The sequence below is a fragment of the Anarrhichthys ocellatus genome, unplaced genomic scaffold, assembly GCF_004355925.1.
Source record: "Anarrhichthys ocellatus isolate YVR2014 unplaced genomic scaffold, GSC_Weel_1.0 scaffold4, whole genome shotgun sequence".
In the NCBI taxonomy this organism is placed as follows: Eukaryota; Metazoa; Chordata; class Actinopteri; order Perciformes; family Anarhichadidae; genus Anarrhichthys; species Anarrhichthys ocellatus.
In genome coordinates, this window is record NW_022280034.1 from 10,221,142 (window position 1) to 10,237,731 (window position 16,590).

Below are 16,590 nucleotides of genomic sequence, written 5' to 3' on the forward strand. Positions count from 1 at the left end.
TAGGGGCCCCTGTCTTGACTGTCTTATCCTTTGACAGGCTTTTAGTCGATGAAAACATTCACTTGCAATTGTACAGTACAAAAGATACAATGACATTTACTTTCTAAGGGAAAAAATAATTAGATTTTAAAGATGCACACTTGTTTTTATACAGTAGAATTATATCAGCATCACTTTCTATTTCATACCCTATTATGGTAAAAGTCTGTCTATGACATTGACCTTTTATGTTTGTTTCTCTCTCTTCCAGGAAGGACTCTGTTCAGCCTGAAGTGAAGGGTCACTGAGCTCAGACACTCTCCTTCCATTGACTCACAATTATACACACATAGGGGAAAGTCACACAGACGGACACATCTGAACGACACGTACAACTTCACGTTTACACACACAGACTCTTGGGTACACACACACACACACACACACACACACAAAGACCCATCCGTGCACAAACGCAGACACACACTCACACACACACACACAGGGCCTCTGAGCAGGATGAGGGGACCCTGGAGGTGCCTGCTGGGCCTGTGCCTCCTGGCATGCTCGGCTTCCACCCGCAGTGCCGCCAATCCCTTCGCAGGGCAGCAGACCCCGCCAGACCCTTGCTATGATGACACAGGCGCAGCCCGTCGTTGTATCCCCGAGTTTATTAATGCTGCCTTCGGCAAGGATGTGATGGTGTCCAGCGTCTGTGGCCGGCCTGCGTCCCGCTCCTGCAGTGTGGTGGAGCGGAGCGACGATCGGCCCTCTGTGCGCACGTGCCAAATCTGCGACGCGGCTGACCCTCGCCGTGCCCACCCTGCCTCCTACCTCACTGACCTAAACTCGGCGCACAACCTCACCTGCTGGCAGTCAGAGAATCTGAACACCTCACCGCACAACATGACCCTCACCCTTTCGCTCGGTAAAAAGTTTGAGATCACCTATGTCAGCCTGCAGTTCTGTTCCCCACGACCCGAGTCCCTGGCCATATACAAGAGCATGGACTACGGCAAGACCTGGGTGCCCTACCAGTTCTACTCCTCACAGTGCCGGCGCATGTACAATCGGCCAAACAAAGCATCCATTACCAAGCAGAACGAACAGGAGGCTCTCTGCACAGATGGCCACACTGACCTCTACCCGCTGTCTGGAGGACTCATTGCTTTCAGCACTCTGGATGGACGGCCCTCGGGCAAAGACTTTGACAACAGCCCCGTCCTTCAGGACTGGGTGACTGTCACTGACATCCGCGTGGTCTTCAGCCGGCCCCAGCTACCCCGGGAGCTGGGACTGGGGGCTGGAAGCAACAGCGGAGGGAGGGACGACGACCCCATGGCGGTGACAACAACGCTGCCTACTTATTTCTATGCAGTGGGAGACTTCCAGGTGGGCGGGAGGTGTAAATGCAACGGACACGGCTCACGCTGTCTGAAAGACAAGGAAGGCAAACTGGTGTGTGACTGCAAGCACAACACAGAGGGACCTGAATGTGACCGCTGCAAGCCCTTTCACTATGACCGACCGTGGCAGAGGGCCAATGCCCGCGAGGCCAATGAGTGTCTGCGTAAGTCTTTACCTCGATCTGTCATTCTTTATGTGCTTTTAACATTCAGTTAGTGTAATGTGGAACATACGATAGATTTCTCTTTACCTGCAAACAATACAGACAAATATAGCACAACAGATTTTCTGAGAGGACACACAATGGCTCTATAACTTTATGTGTTGCATTAGTGATTAACAAAACAAAATCATAGAAGTGACAAGATGAATTTATCGTTGTAGATCAAAACCCAGTCATTAGCGAAATATCCTTTGGCTGTTTTGACAACAGTTCAGTGACCACTATAAACAGAGCATGCAAATGTGATGGGAAACCCGCTCCTTCTTCAGCTGCACAATTCTTAGCTCAGTGAGTGCATGGAAATAAGAAATTATTTGACAATACAAGTTGTTTATTTTCTTTGTTGGATAGTGCCCGCTCTCAGGATTTGGACATTGATGTAAAACAAATAAAATGTATACACATTCACAGAGGGAAATAGAAGGAGTCAGAAGAGAAGAGATTTAACTGTGGTGACCTGTGTTTGACTGTCAGGGGTAATTAAGAGTCTTGCCAGAACACACCGGAGAGGTTTGTGTTTGTACAAGTGAGGAGTTCTGGTAGCAAATAGTGGTTGAGCTTGCAACTTTTGGCAACGTTTCTTAAAACCATGAGGCCCATCCTTTTCCTTGCATTTCCCATCAGCCCCTTGTGTTTACCCTTGCTCTACAGAGAAACAGCCCAATTCCTAACAAAATCATGATTTCTGGACTTGACTATGAAAAAAACCCCTCTTTTTCACAAGCAAGTCTAAACAGTGGGTGACAACAGCTCGAGTCGTTGGCACACCGCTACAGCTAAGCCATCCAAGAATGTTTTTTGGCAGTGTTTGCCTTCACCTCAAGACATGCTCTGTAAAAGTCATCCAGACATACTCTGACAGCTTGCCAAGTAAAATTATAGCAATTTCTCTGGCAATTTTTGTTAATGTAAATGGATTACATTTAGGCTTTAATGTGATATTTGGTCCGTATATTAATTTCATGGATGTACAAAGGTTTTAGACGCATGCCATGTTAGCCGTGTTTTTAGCAGGAATACGTTCTCTAATATGTGGATGTTTCTTTGGTGGTCATTTTAACAGCATTTCTATGTTCGTATAAATAGACATAGGTGGAACTTAATTCAGGTCAATTTTGCTTGTCATAAAAATTTGTTAGCGTAGGAAAATAAAACCATTTTAGAAACCACTGTCCCCGTTTCAACCTTTCGCCGTAATGAAATAAAATTACAGCCGGAGAGAAAAAAAAACAGGAGCGGAACATTGAAAAACAGTTTGTATTTTTCTAACATGTTATAATTGCCCTGTGAGCTGGCATGAGATCATATTTAGCATTGAACAGTGCCAGATCTGTTTAAAAGTGACAGAGAGTGACAGAGCCAGAGGAGCAAAGCCAGTTTAGCCTTAAACCGGCTGATGAAGCCAACATTCCCTCTCTCTGTCCTCTGAAACCTCTCAGGCCAACACTACCGAACTTTGACTTCCCTGTCCTTGACACCCTCACTTACTCAGCCCTCAGATACAAGCACACACTCACACACACACACCTAGCTCCTTCTACAACAATATCCTGTAAATCCCTCAGTGTTTTCTTGCTCATACTTTTTGCACACGCCCTCTTTCAAATGTCCCGTAGCTGTTTCCGAAATGTTACACCCGCTTCCCGTAGAGCGCTTCTCGGCGGGATTGATATGTCAATTCCATCCAGAATTCCTGGACTGAACAGCCCGGCTGCACTGGCCAACTCTGATGACCTAATCCCAGTGTTGATTCGGGGCAGTGAAAGCTTATTGCAAGTTGCACGCTATACCTGATCACACATCCGGACAAGCCAAAAAGTCAGTCCCAGATGTCCCCAATTTTATGTTCCGAAAGCCTCTTTACAGCTTATTCCGGTAGAACTGGATTCCAACATATCCTCAAAGTAGCAGGAGAGCCTTTAAATAAGTCTCCCCAGTGTATATTAAAACCCATTCTTAAAATGCATCCGTCCCTTGTTGATTTCTCCGCCTGCTTTTCTTTCTGATGCGGCGCAAAAAAAGGCGGCGGGCTGCCGTGGGAGCCACTGTGGTAGCGAAGTAGAAGTATTTAGCCTAGGCAAGTGCGTGAGAGTGGCAAGTTACAGATTCAAGGAGTCCCTTGAGTCCCTTGGGTTAGAGGTAGGGTCTGAGGGGGCCGGGCTGAGCTCATGATCCTTTGTGGGGTGGTGATGGGGTTAAGCTGACGGGGAGATGGTTTGTGGGTAATGAGGAATTCAGAGTGGGCAGATGTAGAGCCAAATCAATAGCTGTTTCACGGTCTAGCTCAGAGTCTGTCAGTCCTTGAGAAAGCATGTGCCTGGAAGCCGACTTCACCACTTATTCACACATTACTGTTAAGATGGTTTTAAGTTTTTGCTCCCACTCGGAGCAGTCTTGACTTTAATCTTTACCCTGCACTGCAAGAACATTGTTTCTAACAGGCTGGTTTGATTGTTTGCTGGTCTTACTAAATGTTTGACATGCACCGCACCAAGATTACTGTCTGCGCTCTTGGCAAGCTTGTGTACTGTCTCCAGACACAAGCCATGCACACACACGCCCCATCTGCCGCCTCCCTCGCTATGAATCCTGCCTCAAGACATCGGTTTACAAATCCCCGCTCTCGTCGTCGGAGAGAGCAGCCTCGTAAAGGAGCGTGTCTGTTTGTATTGAGGGAGACATGATGGAAAAAGCTGTGATTTATCTGCCCGGAGTTTGAGCCACGGGACAGAATGAGGAAACGGATGGATAAGAGCTATTTGGTTACTGGTTGTGATGGAGTATTGGCTTTTCTGCTGGCGTGGGTCGATGCTGAAATGTAAATACTTTTGTTGACTTAAAAATGCGAGACAGTGTGTCACGCTATAATACAGTCTGCCGAAGTCACTGCATAAGATGAAGTGGCCTCTTGTGGAGTCAACAACAATGTGACATCCTGAGTAGTTGATAATTGATGGCGGTGTAGGAGCTCTCTACTCTTGGCCGTGTCTGCAGTCACCATGGCCCTGTTGGGCTGAGGCACCAAGCCGTTCTATTCTTTATCCCTTCCTCTGCCTCGTTCGGACTTGGCCTGCAGAAAGTCCAGAGTGCAGCTCTGGAACGCTATACGAGCCCAGGGCCAGACACCATCCATCCCTAATGGACCAGTCAGGCCAGGTCTGCTCCCAGTGTTGCTCCAGGCACACTGGTATGCATTCATAGCATTAAACACAGAGGTCATACGAAGGCTGTTTGAATTGCCATTTGGGCTGATTTGCCAGAAATGCAGGTGAGCGGTTAGTCGCGGAGCTGGGTGTTCCTGCTCTGCTGCAACGACTGGGTGTGGTGTTGAATATTTTTAATAGTAGGTTTTGACATATTGAGTCCAATGGGGAATGAGTGATACGGTATTCTGTTTTTGCACAAGAAGAGGAGTTTCCTTTCAAATTAAATCAATCAACCAAATGAATATTCACTGTAGAACCTCATTTTACAACAGTCCATGTCATCACCTGAAGGAAATTCCCACAAATTAGGTTTTACGTCTAAAAAGTTATTGCCTGTTACATCATAGATGGTATTAGATCGTGTCTTCCACACTAATGAATGAGAAGCAGAACAGACAGATTTTGAATTCGAAAAGCCACGTCACAGCCCTCTCAAACCTTTGGTGGGGGCTCGTGGTCTTTGGTGGGCTCAGTCTCTGTTTTTGGAAACTATTAGCTGGAATTAGGGGGAATTTGACAGATGGGTTTCTTAGGGAGCGCAGTGCGGATCCAACAGAGGTGTGTGTGTGTGTGAATGTGTGTGTTCGAGGAAGAGGCCAGCCAGGAACAGGACTCAGAATAAGCCCTCAGATCTGTACAGAGCTGTGGAAACTCCGAAGACCACAGAAGCACAAACTCTCTCTTTTTTTGTTTTTCTCTCGTCATTTCCCTCACCGACGAGGGGCAGATGTTTTTTTTTTTAATGCTGATTAGAATTTCAAAATAGGCCTCCATCCTTTCACACTATTTTCCTCCCTCTACATCTCCTAGCTATGGCAAGCAGAGGTCAGGCCCGTGTTCCAGTCGTAGAACAGATTTGTCAAGACACTTTTTCGGCCCAGTGATCGAGAAATGACCTCATTCTCAAACTAACCACACCTGAAACCATGGCACAGTTTGTGAGTCTGCACGCTTCAATCGTGGCATGAAGAGGAGCAGGATTTGTGTCCTTTTGTTCCTGCAACACAAGGTTGTTGGGTCTCGGTTAGATCAAAGTTAACCTCACTGGATTGCTTTGAATTTCCACGTTGAACCCTTAGAATCCAGCACACAGCAGCCCGAAGTTTTCCTCCAAGGCCAGCTGAAATGTAGCTGTCTATCTCTAGAGGGCAACGCGATATGAAGCTCAGTGAAATGCCGAATATAGACGGGTAAGGATGAAAAAAGCCAAAGCTGCCTTGTTCCTAATTTCGCTAATTGACTTAAAGACCCTCCCACCTCCGTCGCCTGTTGCTGGAGGCTAACAAGGAACCGACACTTCAATTACCTACAGTGGGACACACAAATGAGAGGGGGGGGGCGCAAAAGAAAGTGATTTTTTAAAAAGGAAACCTCCTGTGCTTTTAAATAATTACACAGCCGAGGAATGTTGTTCTAAAATCAACAGCCCTATGAAATGATGCCTCTGGGGTGGTTAGCGTGAGACGCAGGGGCTGCTACAGAACAGCGAGGCCAACAAACATGAGATGTGTGTGTGTGTGTGTGCGTGTATGTTTGAAACAAGAGTAACCTCCCTTATCTGGCTTAGCCAACAGGGTTTGGTCCCTTTGATTGGTCTGTACTGTAGCTTTGCTCGTTGCTTTTATTCCATCTGTCAGTATTGCAACTTTGGTCGTCGGCCAATCCACAAGAGATTGATGCTTTTCTCGTTCCATGAAGCCACCCGTAAAGGCCCTCTGGCAAGCAGGGAACACGGTGAAACAAATGTTAAGGACAGCACAGTGTCAAATAACAACGTAAATGTCAGCCGGGTTAAAGCGCTGGATCCCTCGGAAATGCTCTGCGGCTGCCTTGAGGCCGTGTGTCTGTCTGTCTGTCTGTCTGTCTGTCTGTCTGTCTGTCTGTGTGTGTGTGTGTGCGCGCGCATGGGCATCTCCTTGTGCATTAGCGAGAGACGCATGTAACCTAGTAGTGCGATGTGGCGTTTCATCCCTGTGCCAAAGCAAACTGGTGGAGCTGCAGCGTGCCCACCCTGCTCTCCCTGCAGGCCCCCATCGACTCTCCCCCACAGATGGTAGCAATCACCTCCTGAGGTGCCCGTCACCGCGGCACTCTCTTCCCCTCTATCCTTGTGTAACTGACTCTTGTCAAAGACGAAACCCTCTGCCTGGACTAACCCTTCTGCTACCTCTTCTTTTATTTCATATATATTTCTCTTTTTGTTGAAATCAGCCTTTTTTTCTTCTCTCGTCGAATTCTCTGTTTTTGGTAACAGTTTGCTTCTTTTTTTTATGCTGTCGCAGGCCTCTGTGCTCTATTGCCTGAGAAAACATGTGGTTTTTGGCTGCCAGCCGGCGTTGCTGGTGGCAGCACGATTCAGAGGCTGTTAGGAGAAAATATATCTGCTTTTTTTTTTTTTTTAACAATGAGTGTGTGATAATCGCTTGGCATCCTTCTTTAACTGTGGTTTGTCTGACTGTGGCTGACATGGTTGCGGTCATTGTATTTCAAATCATATGTATGTGTCTCAGCACACATTCAGGTATTTGAAATGTTACTCAGTTTTCGGGGGCAGTATGAGTCAAAGTAGAATGAATAACGGCTAAATGAATCCCTGACAAAGTAAATGTGCACTCCTTCGGTTTTCACAGATAAAGATTAGTTTACTTGTAAAAACAGAGAGTACTGCTCAGCCAATATTTTGCGCTCTGAGAAAAAGACCCTTATGATGTCATCAGGGTAATCTCAAATTGGGCTCATTTCAAATAAAAAAATGACATGGTGTTCGTTACTGTAGAGACCAGCTTCTTATCTTAATATTTTCCTCCTCATCATTTGACCTTCCATGTTATTGCTCTGGGTTGCCCGTCGTCAGTCAGGACTCTTCTGCTTTCTGTGCATTCACATACAAGCTTACGTCACAAGCTGAACAGAGGCAAACATTATAGGTTTTCCCTCAACAATTCTACTTTCATCTCTGGCCGCAGAGGTACATTTACACAGTAGGTTCCATCTGTCACTTCTATTTCTAAACCAGGCATTGCATGCATCGCCCAGACTGGACCTCATGGTTGTGTATGCCAAGAGTCATGGCAAAAGTACACCTGATTTACCTCGGTTTCCACTGATTCACCGTGATAATTTGATTCCACAACAGTCGTCTACTTCTGCCCCTTTTGCTCAGGACTGCAGGAAAAAGAGCAACCGAGGCAGACAGACAGGGAAGGCAAAGAAGGGAGACGGATAACACTGTTTAGATGTGGGGAAGTAAAGTGGACCAGAGAGAGGGAACAGAGCTAAAAACTCAACTCACCACTGACACCAGCCCCACCCCCCCCAACATGGCAACCCTCCAGGCTAATCTCGTTAAAATCTTTCTTTGCCTGATGCCATCCAGAGAGAGAAACGGGAGATGTAGAAAAGGATGGACAAGAGAAAGGGTTGGGGAAGGAAACGAGCAAAAGGAGGGAGAGGCAACCAGTGAGAGTATTCAAGATGGGGTCTCATGAAAGTAAGAGGAGAGAGGGGGGGAGGGAGGCTTAGGGAAGGGGTGGGAGAGGAATTAAGGGGACTCTTAGTTCAAAAGGGCTCCCAAGTGCCGGCTCTTAAGCCCACGGCGTGATGCTAACTGCAGAAACCAGTGGAGGGCGGGGAGGGTCGAGACGCGGTGTCAAAGCTAGAAGTAAAAGATGTCTGTGAGGAAGAGAACCAAAGAGCAACTGGTTCTGAAGGGGCTTTGTTCCAAAGAGGTAGGAGCTCCTGCGTGCCCACGTAATGCACACAGCAGGACTAGTTGTAGTTTCCTGTTAGTCTTCAACTCGGAGTTCTTAAATCTTTGTCTCAGCTTGTTGTCCACAGCTCATTAGAGCCAGCGGTGTTTAAGTCTCACTTTTGTTTTGTTTTTTTTGCATCTTTGTTATTTGATCCATGTCATTTTGTGAGCAGTTACTAGAAGAAGTGTGTGTGTGTGTGTGTGTGTGTGTGTGGTTCTGTGTTTTTGTGTGTGTGTGTCCACACTGTACACTGCCTTGGCTCTAATGAGGAGCTAATTAACCGGGTGTTCCCCCCCCCCCCCCCCCCCGGCGCCCTGAGCAGGTGGCTGGAGCAGCCAGGCGGAACTCAGCCCAAACACACAGACTCACAGTGAACACACACACACACACACACATGATGGAAGGAGCCCGTATAGCAGAGCCTGTTTGGCCAGGCGGAGAGGGCACCCAAGGGGGGCTGCAGCAGGTCTGGACAGCAGCCTGGGCCAAGAGGGGAGAGGTGGTGGTGGGCGAGCGGCCCCTTCGATTTTCAAGAACCAATTTTAGCCATGGGATCTGGGTTTTGCACAGGCATCCAAAATCAATTGGCTGTGCATACTGGCTTGGCTTTGGAGCTGAAGGAAAAATGAGGTTAGATTTATCCCTGACATATGGAGGAGAGCCGAGAGGTGGTGCACTCCACAAACACACTTGCATTTTATTTGTTGAGTGCAGTCTTTACGGGCCAATTTGTCATAGCCGACATGACAGACCAGTCCGTGAGCTTGTTAAGAGCATGTTTACTTGTTAAGGAACCTGTTCTGCAAGCTGAGATAGAACAGTGGTGTGTTCTTCTGTCAGTCTACCTTACCTGTAATATTCCCTAATTTTACCTGTACTTAAAGAAGTAAGCAGAAGTAAGATCACAAACTGAGATGTGTGCAAACTGTGTAAAGGAAGACATCGGATAAAAACAAGACATTTACTCCAGCAGTTATTCCTCCAACGTTTGCATTTGCCGCTGTTCATTTTGATGACAAAGTGGTGCAACTGTTCTCTACTCTAATATTTTCCGAGGGGTTTCTTGCCATCCCCTCATTTATTTTTGCTGCAGCATCCGTCTGTTTGCCAAGCCCGTTGCTTGTGTTTTTGTTTGATTTCCACGACAACGCGACGATCCAGATTCACGCATCCTCAAATTGGACACTGACCCATAAAGGAGCCGCGCTTACTGGACGACTCTCCACCACCCACAGAACACTGAAGTGTCAGATTTTTTTTTTCTCCAACAGATAAGAATTAGTGAGTTTTCTTTCTTTCTTGCAGCGCACTAGTGAGGCCTTGATGCGTTAATGAATTGAAAAATGGCCTTCAACAGTGTTTAGTTATCCCTGCTGAGCCTAATTTGGGTGAGGGGGGGTGCTGCGGTGGTGGGGGTATCAGATGGGGGGGGGGGGGGGTGTCGGCGTGTGTGTGTGTGTGTGTGTTCACAAGCACTTCAAAACAAACCCATAAACATTCCAGGATCCTTGGGCAGCTGCAGCTCCGAGCTGAAGTTAACTGCACACAGTATGTACAACATAGAAAACACACGGAAGCTACTCGAGTGCTTTTTGCTTATTTATTTTTCTCAGTCAAGCTTAGATCACATTTTCATTCATGTTTTTTTTCAGTTTTTTTTCCTTGTCAAAGAAATACCAAACTACTATTTCTGTCACTAATTCTTCCTGCCTGTCACAGAAAGTCTGGCTGTTGTTAAAGCCATCACTGCTACACATGTTAAATGATTTAAAGCTTTGATTCTGGAGCTTTCTCTACATTCTCCACACTTGAACATATCCTCCCTGCTTCAGACTTTGTTGGCCGATCTTGTTGCAAAGCGGCGAATCGAAAAGATGCCATAAGAGGTACCGTCGGCACTTCAGCCGGGGGGAAAATGTGATCCATCGCTTTCATGTTCTGCTGCGAGGTGTTAATGGACCCAAGTGCTCACAGCTGTGTGTGTGTTTGAGACGCTTGATCATAATCACAGTCCCCCCACCTCGTTCTTGCCCCGGCCGCTCACCGGAGCCGGTGTGTTCTTTGTCACATTCCCTTCAGAAGAAGTCGGGCAGGCTCTTAAGTTGTTCACATGCTAACACACTAGATACACAACACACAACACACAACACACACACACATGCACATAGATTCTCATCAGTTTGATGTGTTTTTTTTAGTTAACACATGGACTACTTAAGATAAGAAGCTTTGTGAAATATGTAAGCATCCTTCGGTATCCTACACATCTATAGTTTTCTCCAGGGTCAAAGGTCAATCCTCCTCTTGAGTTTACCAGTTCACGAGAGCACACCAAAACATCCAGCGGTGTCTTCACACAAACGGCGCAGCCTCGATATAGATCCATACATGAAACGGTGTTTCATTAACTGCAGAATTCCATACAAATTGGGCCGAGTAATAACCAGATGGAATTGGGAAACGGTCTGGGAATGTGCTCCCCCCTTTTTTTTTTTTTCCAGGGTCTGAAACCAGGGAAAACTGGACCTCTCCCAACCTGGTGCCCCTTCAGTGTGGATGGAGGTTACATAGCGTTCACTGCTCGCATATTACTTGACATATAAGTCATTCTCCTCCTGCGAGAGAGCCATGAGTCATTAACAGTCATTTTCAATCAACTGCAAGGAGCTCATCTAACGTTCTACAGATCATTGAGCTCAGTGTAACTGCAGAACTGACCTTGACTGCAGCAGGATGTGTCGGCTGGTGACGACGAGGAAAGAGAATTATTTTTGCTGCCTTTTCTCATGAAAGATCTTCTATTTCTCTAACGGCCACAGTATTGTACACAAAGTCAACTTGCATAAAAGCCTCCCAGTCCCTCAGCCAGTCTGTCTTTACTTATTCCCCATTATTGTGTCTTATTCTCTTCTAAACATCCATTGTTGTAGCATTTTTCTCAATAACACTCCCACCAGAATAATTAATATCACCTTCTGTTGTGAAGCCCTAATAATCCTTTTTTTTTGCCATTCTTTGAAAAGCAGCTTTGCTGTTGTTTACCCCTTCCTAATTTATCTGCGGATAACTTTAAGATCTGCAGCAGGCGTCTTTGAAGCCACGGCCAAGACTTCAGGTCCCAGGTCTGACTCTGATTTAACCAGCAGAGGGTCTGGATCAAACTTTGTTACACAAACAAGAAGGGCAGGTTTCTCATTAGGCCTCTCAAATGCAAACCCAGAATCTAGAGAGTGAACAGAGTTCATGAATAATGTCAGAGCTGGTGAATGTGGTCTAACGGGGAGGAATCAATGAAAAAACTTGTGAGGCGAAGAGACTTACAGAAACCGGCTGGATTTCAAGTGGAACTGGGAGGGACTGCGAAGAGATATAACCTCACTTCCCATGTCATATATTGCGGCTCGCCTCATTTAGAAGACAGCCAGCTCGAGTCCATTCCTCATCTGAATCGCTCTCGCTTTTAATAGATCTTATAGGAGTCTTTGCTCATCAGTGATTCATGGAATTAATGTCTCTCGATCCAGTGATTAATTTACTAACGGGCTGAGAGAAGCAGAATTCATTAATTATGAAATGGAGAAAATGAGCTCTGCAAATATCACTTTTGATTGATGAGTTCTGGAATAGCAGCCAAGCACAGAGGTTATAGTGTAGGTTATACACCACTCTCTATGATACTGCCTCACTGGAAAATCTCTGCCAGCTCTCTTGTGATATACTGTATAGTAAGCATACGTTTTACTGCAATGCACACTTTCATGTGAACGTTTCATCTACGCTGACTCACATTTAGACTCTATAAACATGAATACTGTGAAGATACTTTTACATTTACTCACCTTCGATCCCACCACTTGACAACTTTCCTCTTCCCTCTGCAGCGTGCAACTGCAACCTCCACGCCCGTCGCTGTCGATTCAACATGGAGTTGTATAAGCTGTCGGGGAGGAAGAGCGGAGGGGTCTGCATGAACTGCCGCCACAACACCGCAGGCCGCCACTGCCACTACTGCAAGGAGGGCTTTTACAGAGACCTGGCCAGACCCATCACCCACCGCCGAGCCTGCAAAGGTAAAAGTCCATTAGTTAATGCAATGAGTTAATTTTTTATTACTTTGATTAATTGTTATTTTCCAAGGTGGTAATCATGATATTTTCTATGGTGCTGTTTGCTGTACTGTTTTTAAAATCATACGTACACGGTGGTGATCACTGCTCATGCAGCACTAAATACCCAGTTCTTCTTCTGCTGTCAGAATTTAAAAAAACGTATGTATTTTAGCTGGGAATGAATTACCAACCACTCTATGTTTACAACAACTAATGGAAACATTTTTTGTGAACAAGGATCACTTTTTTTGTCGCTTCAATCAGTAAGAGATTAGCAAAAATGTATATTTATTCATATGGAAATGTCACGGGTTATTACTTTAAGCTCCGTTTGACTTTTCATTTGGCAATGTGCTGCGCTAAAAGTTTACAAAATGTTCAAACAAAAGCTGATTGAGACATTCTAACCCTGCTTGTACTCATGTAAATATGTCTGAAAAAACTTTAAAAAGTTATGATTGGAAACATACAGGGTCATGGTAAATTTTAATAGAAAAATATCAGCATGTCTAACTTGCCATACCATAGCAGAGAGAAATGAATTGATACTGTGCCCGAAGCTTTTCTGGCTGTCGCACCGAATGTTTCCCTATACCACACACCACGTAATATTATCTCTTGACCAAGGCATTTCTCCTGGAAAAATGTTTTTACCCGTTCATTAATTCCCATTTTGCAGAGAATATCTTTCAGCCTAATAATATGCTGGAAGCATTTCTCTCCTCCCACTGGACCCATTGCAAAAATAGCACCAGTTTCCACTACTTGTTGCTCAGGAAAGTATTCAAATCAATAGCAGAGAGAAAGTGTTTTTTTATCCTGTTGATCCTGATGAAGGTAAAGAATTACTTCCAGAAAATGAGAAACAGCATTAGCGAGAGCAGCCAACGCTCATAGATCTTTCGGTTGAAAGTCTCCCACTGGCTTCCGCTCAGTTTTCCTTCTGTAGCCGACCCAAGCTGCTGCAACCGAAAACCACGAGGTTAGAAATGGCACGATATCAGGCCGCACTTGCCCGTGTTAGTTGCGCTGAGATGTCGTGCCATTCGTCATGTAATGGCAAAAACTCCACAGTTACTTAAATCGCATGCCTTAAAGCTGAAGTCATTTGACCTGTCGCTGCACCAAAGCACTGCCAGAAATGCCTCAATCCTGACAGGAGATCAGCCCTGAGATGTGCCCCCCCCCCCCCCGTGCTAATTGTTCCCTCTTCCTTCATTTCCTGCAATACCTAGGAGTGTGACGCTCTCACACGTACGCAAGCCCCCCCTGACACTGCAATTTGTCCTTATCAAAGCCTTATGATCGGGTGGTAAACAGCTTATCTCCCCTGCCCCCCCGAAAAAAGGCCCCAGATGCGACGGAAATGAAAGTTAACGTCTGAAAAGCCTCTGCTGAGCGTCTGGCTCCATGATTGAGCAGAGCAATTCCGCAGCCTTCTAGGAGCTGTCATTTTCCTCTACCTTGGCCCCTTGTTCTGTTCTTTCATAGCCCATGATTGTGTATAACCATCATCTCCTCTTCCTCCCCAACTTGTGATTTCTTTCACCATGACTCACTACAAGCCTGTAAAACCATTGTCTTTTTCCTTGGTTTAATTTTTCAGCTCAGATTTGTTTGCTCTCCCTCATGTTTTATTCCCATGTGTCAGGGTCAGAGTTGCGGTATGGCTGAAGGGGGTCACGTCTGAAATGGATTTACAACAATAAAACACAGGTGTTTTCTAAAGTCGAGACAGGAGTTGGGAGGGCTCTGAGAGGACACACAGGCCGTGTCTGTTTCTAATGATACCTGCTTTGTAGATGAGTGTCCATACACAATGTGCGGAGAATATGAGGTTGGGGTAACCACCCCTCTCCTGCCTTCATCACCACCACTTCTTACCTCCCACGCACACAAAACTGTAGGACTCCTGCTCTCTCTAGTTCAAATGCCCAGGCACCAGCCTCTCCACGAGCCCTTTACTGTGTCACAAGCATTACAACAGCCAGCACAGTGAAAGAAACATGGCAATCACCCCATGGCCTGGCTGCAGTATATGAGCTCTTCACAAGGTTTTTATGTGAATCCAAGCCATGCAGCTGGTATCCGTTGACCACAAGGAACATTGATAAAATGCATTAAAACTGAGGCCTCGTGAAGAAACGCCGGCCAACATAAACCACATTGACCGTACGGCTCAAATATCTTTCTGAAGCAGGGCATGAGGATCTGTGGACAGGAAATGTGTTATGCAACCTAATTCTGAGGGTAATGTTAGGTTAGTAATGTATAGGACCTGGCTGAATAACACCAATTCTCTAAGATTAGTATCAAGGTTAGCCAGTACATGTGACCACAAGATCTTAATCTCAGGTGTCACTGAGAGGGAGGAGCTGTTCAATTGATCTTCTGTTTATCAATCCTTCAACATAGCGTTATTATTTCAAACGCTATCTATTCACGATTTATTTGTGCCTTTAGAATTACTTAATTCAATCTCTTGATTTAATGCTACGTGAACTCATGGGATGGTTTATAAATAGCACGGCACTTTTAAGGACATTTCATCATGTCATGTCAAACATTTTAAGCTTTTCAGGTGTCATTTAACAGACTTTTCATTCCCAACTTGACGCACGGTTGCAGTTTCAAACACATTGTTAAAATTCTGAATTCAAACAAAACTACTTGGTTAGGTTGAGGAAAAGATCGTGATAGGGTTGAAATAAGGATGTTTGTTACGTAAATTTAGTACAATGTAAATAAATCAACGGTGGCGGTGTCCTGGGTGAAAGTCCTGTGTTTGTTTCATCCAACCTCCTCCCTACCCGGACTTTCTATTGCCGCGGCATGAAATGACACCCAAAAATCAAAAAATGAAAAGCAATAACACACTTAATGACTTAAGAAAGTGGCATGTTATCAAGTTGTCATTTTGTGAGACCAGGCTTTTTAATAACTAAGAAATGCACATATTTTAATAAGACCTTTATTTTCACAATGTCAATAACTGCAGACAAAAAGCAGGCCTCACAAGTACTTCAGCCCATATGCATGCACACATGCACTGAGCAGCACGAATCCGTTAAACTGAGCCTGTCAAAGGACTACAAATCCCAACGCAGTGCCTGTCACGTCTGCAGTCACAAAGGCTTGAAAAGTCATCAACCTCTGAGGACGTTTTTACTGCTTCTTAACTGGCCCGAGCCCCTGCACATAAAACTTCAGAAAAGCAGTTCAAGGAGGAGAGCTGGGGGTGGAGATTGACACCACCACCCCCATACCCAGCCCGTTCAGATCTGGCAGTTGCTGTTTTTTTGTTTTTTTTACCGAACAATGTGGACTCTGACAGTAAAGTCAAATGTCTTAACAGCCTATGATTGTTTATAAGGGAAGTGAGAATGTTACTCACATCTTGTTCATACTGACGGGACTGAGTCGGTATAGCTCGTGCTGTTCAGTGATCAGCCGGGAAACAATGGCCACATGTCTCTGCAGGCATGACAGACCAACTCCAGACTTGTATCAGACAGATCAAATAACGGGGGGTTTATCCCACATGTGCTTTGGACAAATCATTTCACAGGAACAAAAGGGGGGGGGCACAAACTCCAGGAATGACAAGGGTTTCTCAAATAATCCTATAGTTCCTGGTAACAGTGGCAGGAGTGCTGACTGATGAGGGTGGGTATGGGGGGTGAGGATTTAGGTTACGTGGTTGGTACAGAGCATCAGACACGCAGTGGGGAGACCCTTGTTGACTTGACCTCTGACATCCTGCCATATGCAGATGTGTATTCCCTTTAGGTCAGTCAGGAACACTTGCCAACTGTCATCAAAGCTTGAGTTTCCATGTTGGGCCTACGTGTCTCAAACGGTGGGGATTTTGCACGGACACTGGAGCATTAGATTTACGTCTCTGTGCACAGCTT

General features: G+C 45.6%; 1 protein-coding gene across 2 annotated transcripts in view; it reads left to right on the forward strand.

Annotated features, from left to right (window-relative positions):
• Nucleotides 1–289: 289 nt before the first annotated feature.
• The window catches only part of ntn2 (netrin 2), a 29,145-nt gene continuing 12,844 nt past the window's right edge, over nucleotides 290–16,590 (forward strand). The window contains exons 1-2 of one of the 2 annotated variants that reach the window (XM_031843834.1): nucleotides 290–1,549; nucleotides 12,449–12,637. In XM_031843834.1, coding sequence (XP_031699694.1) covers nucleotides 499–1,549; nucleotides 12,449–12,637 — 1,240 coding nt within the window. In that variant the 5' untranslated portion in view covers nucleotides 290–498. The remainder of the gene's footprint in view (nucleotides 1,550–12,448; nucleotides 12,638–16,590) is intronic. The other variant, XM_031843833.1, reaches the window with a different exon arrangement.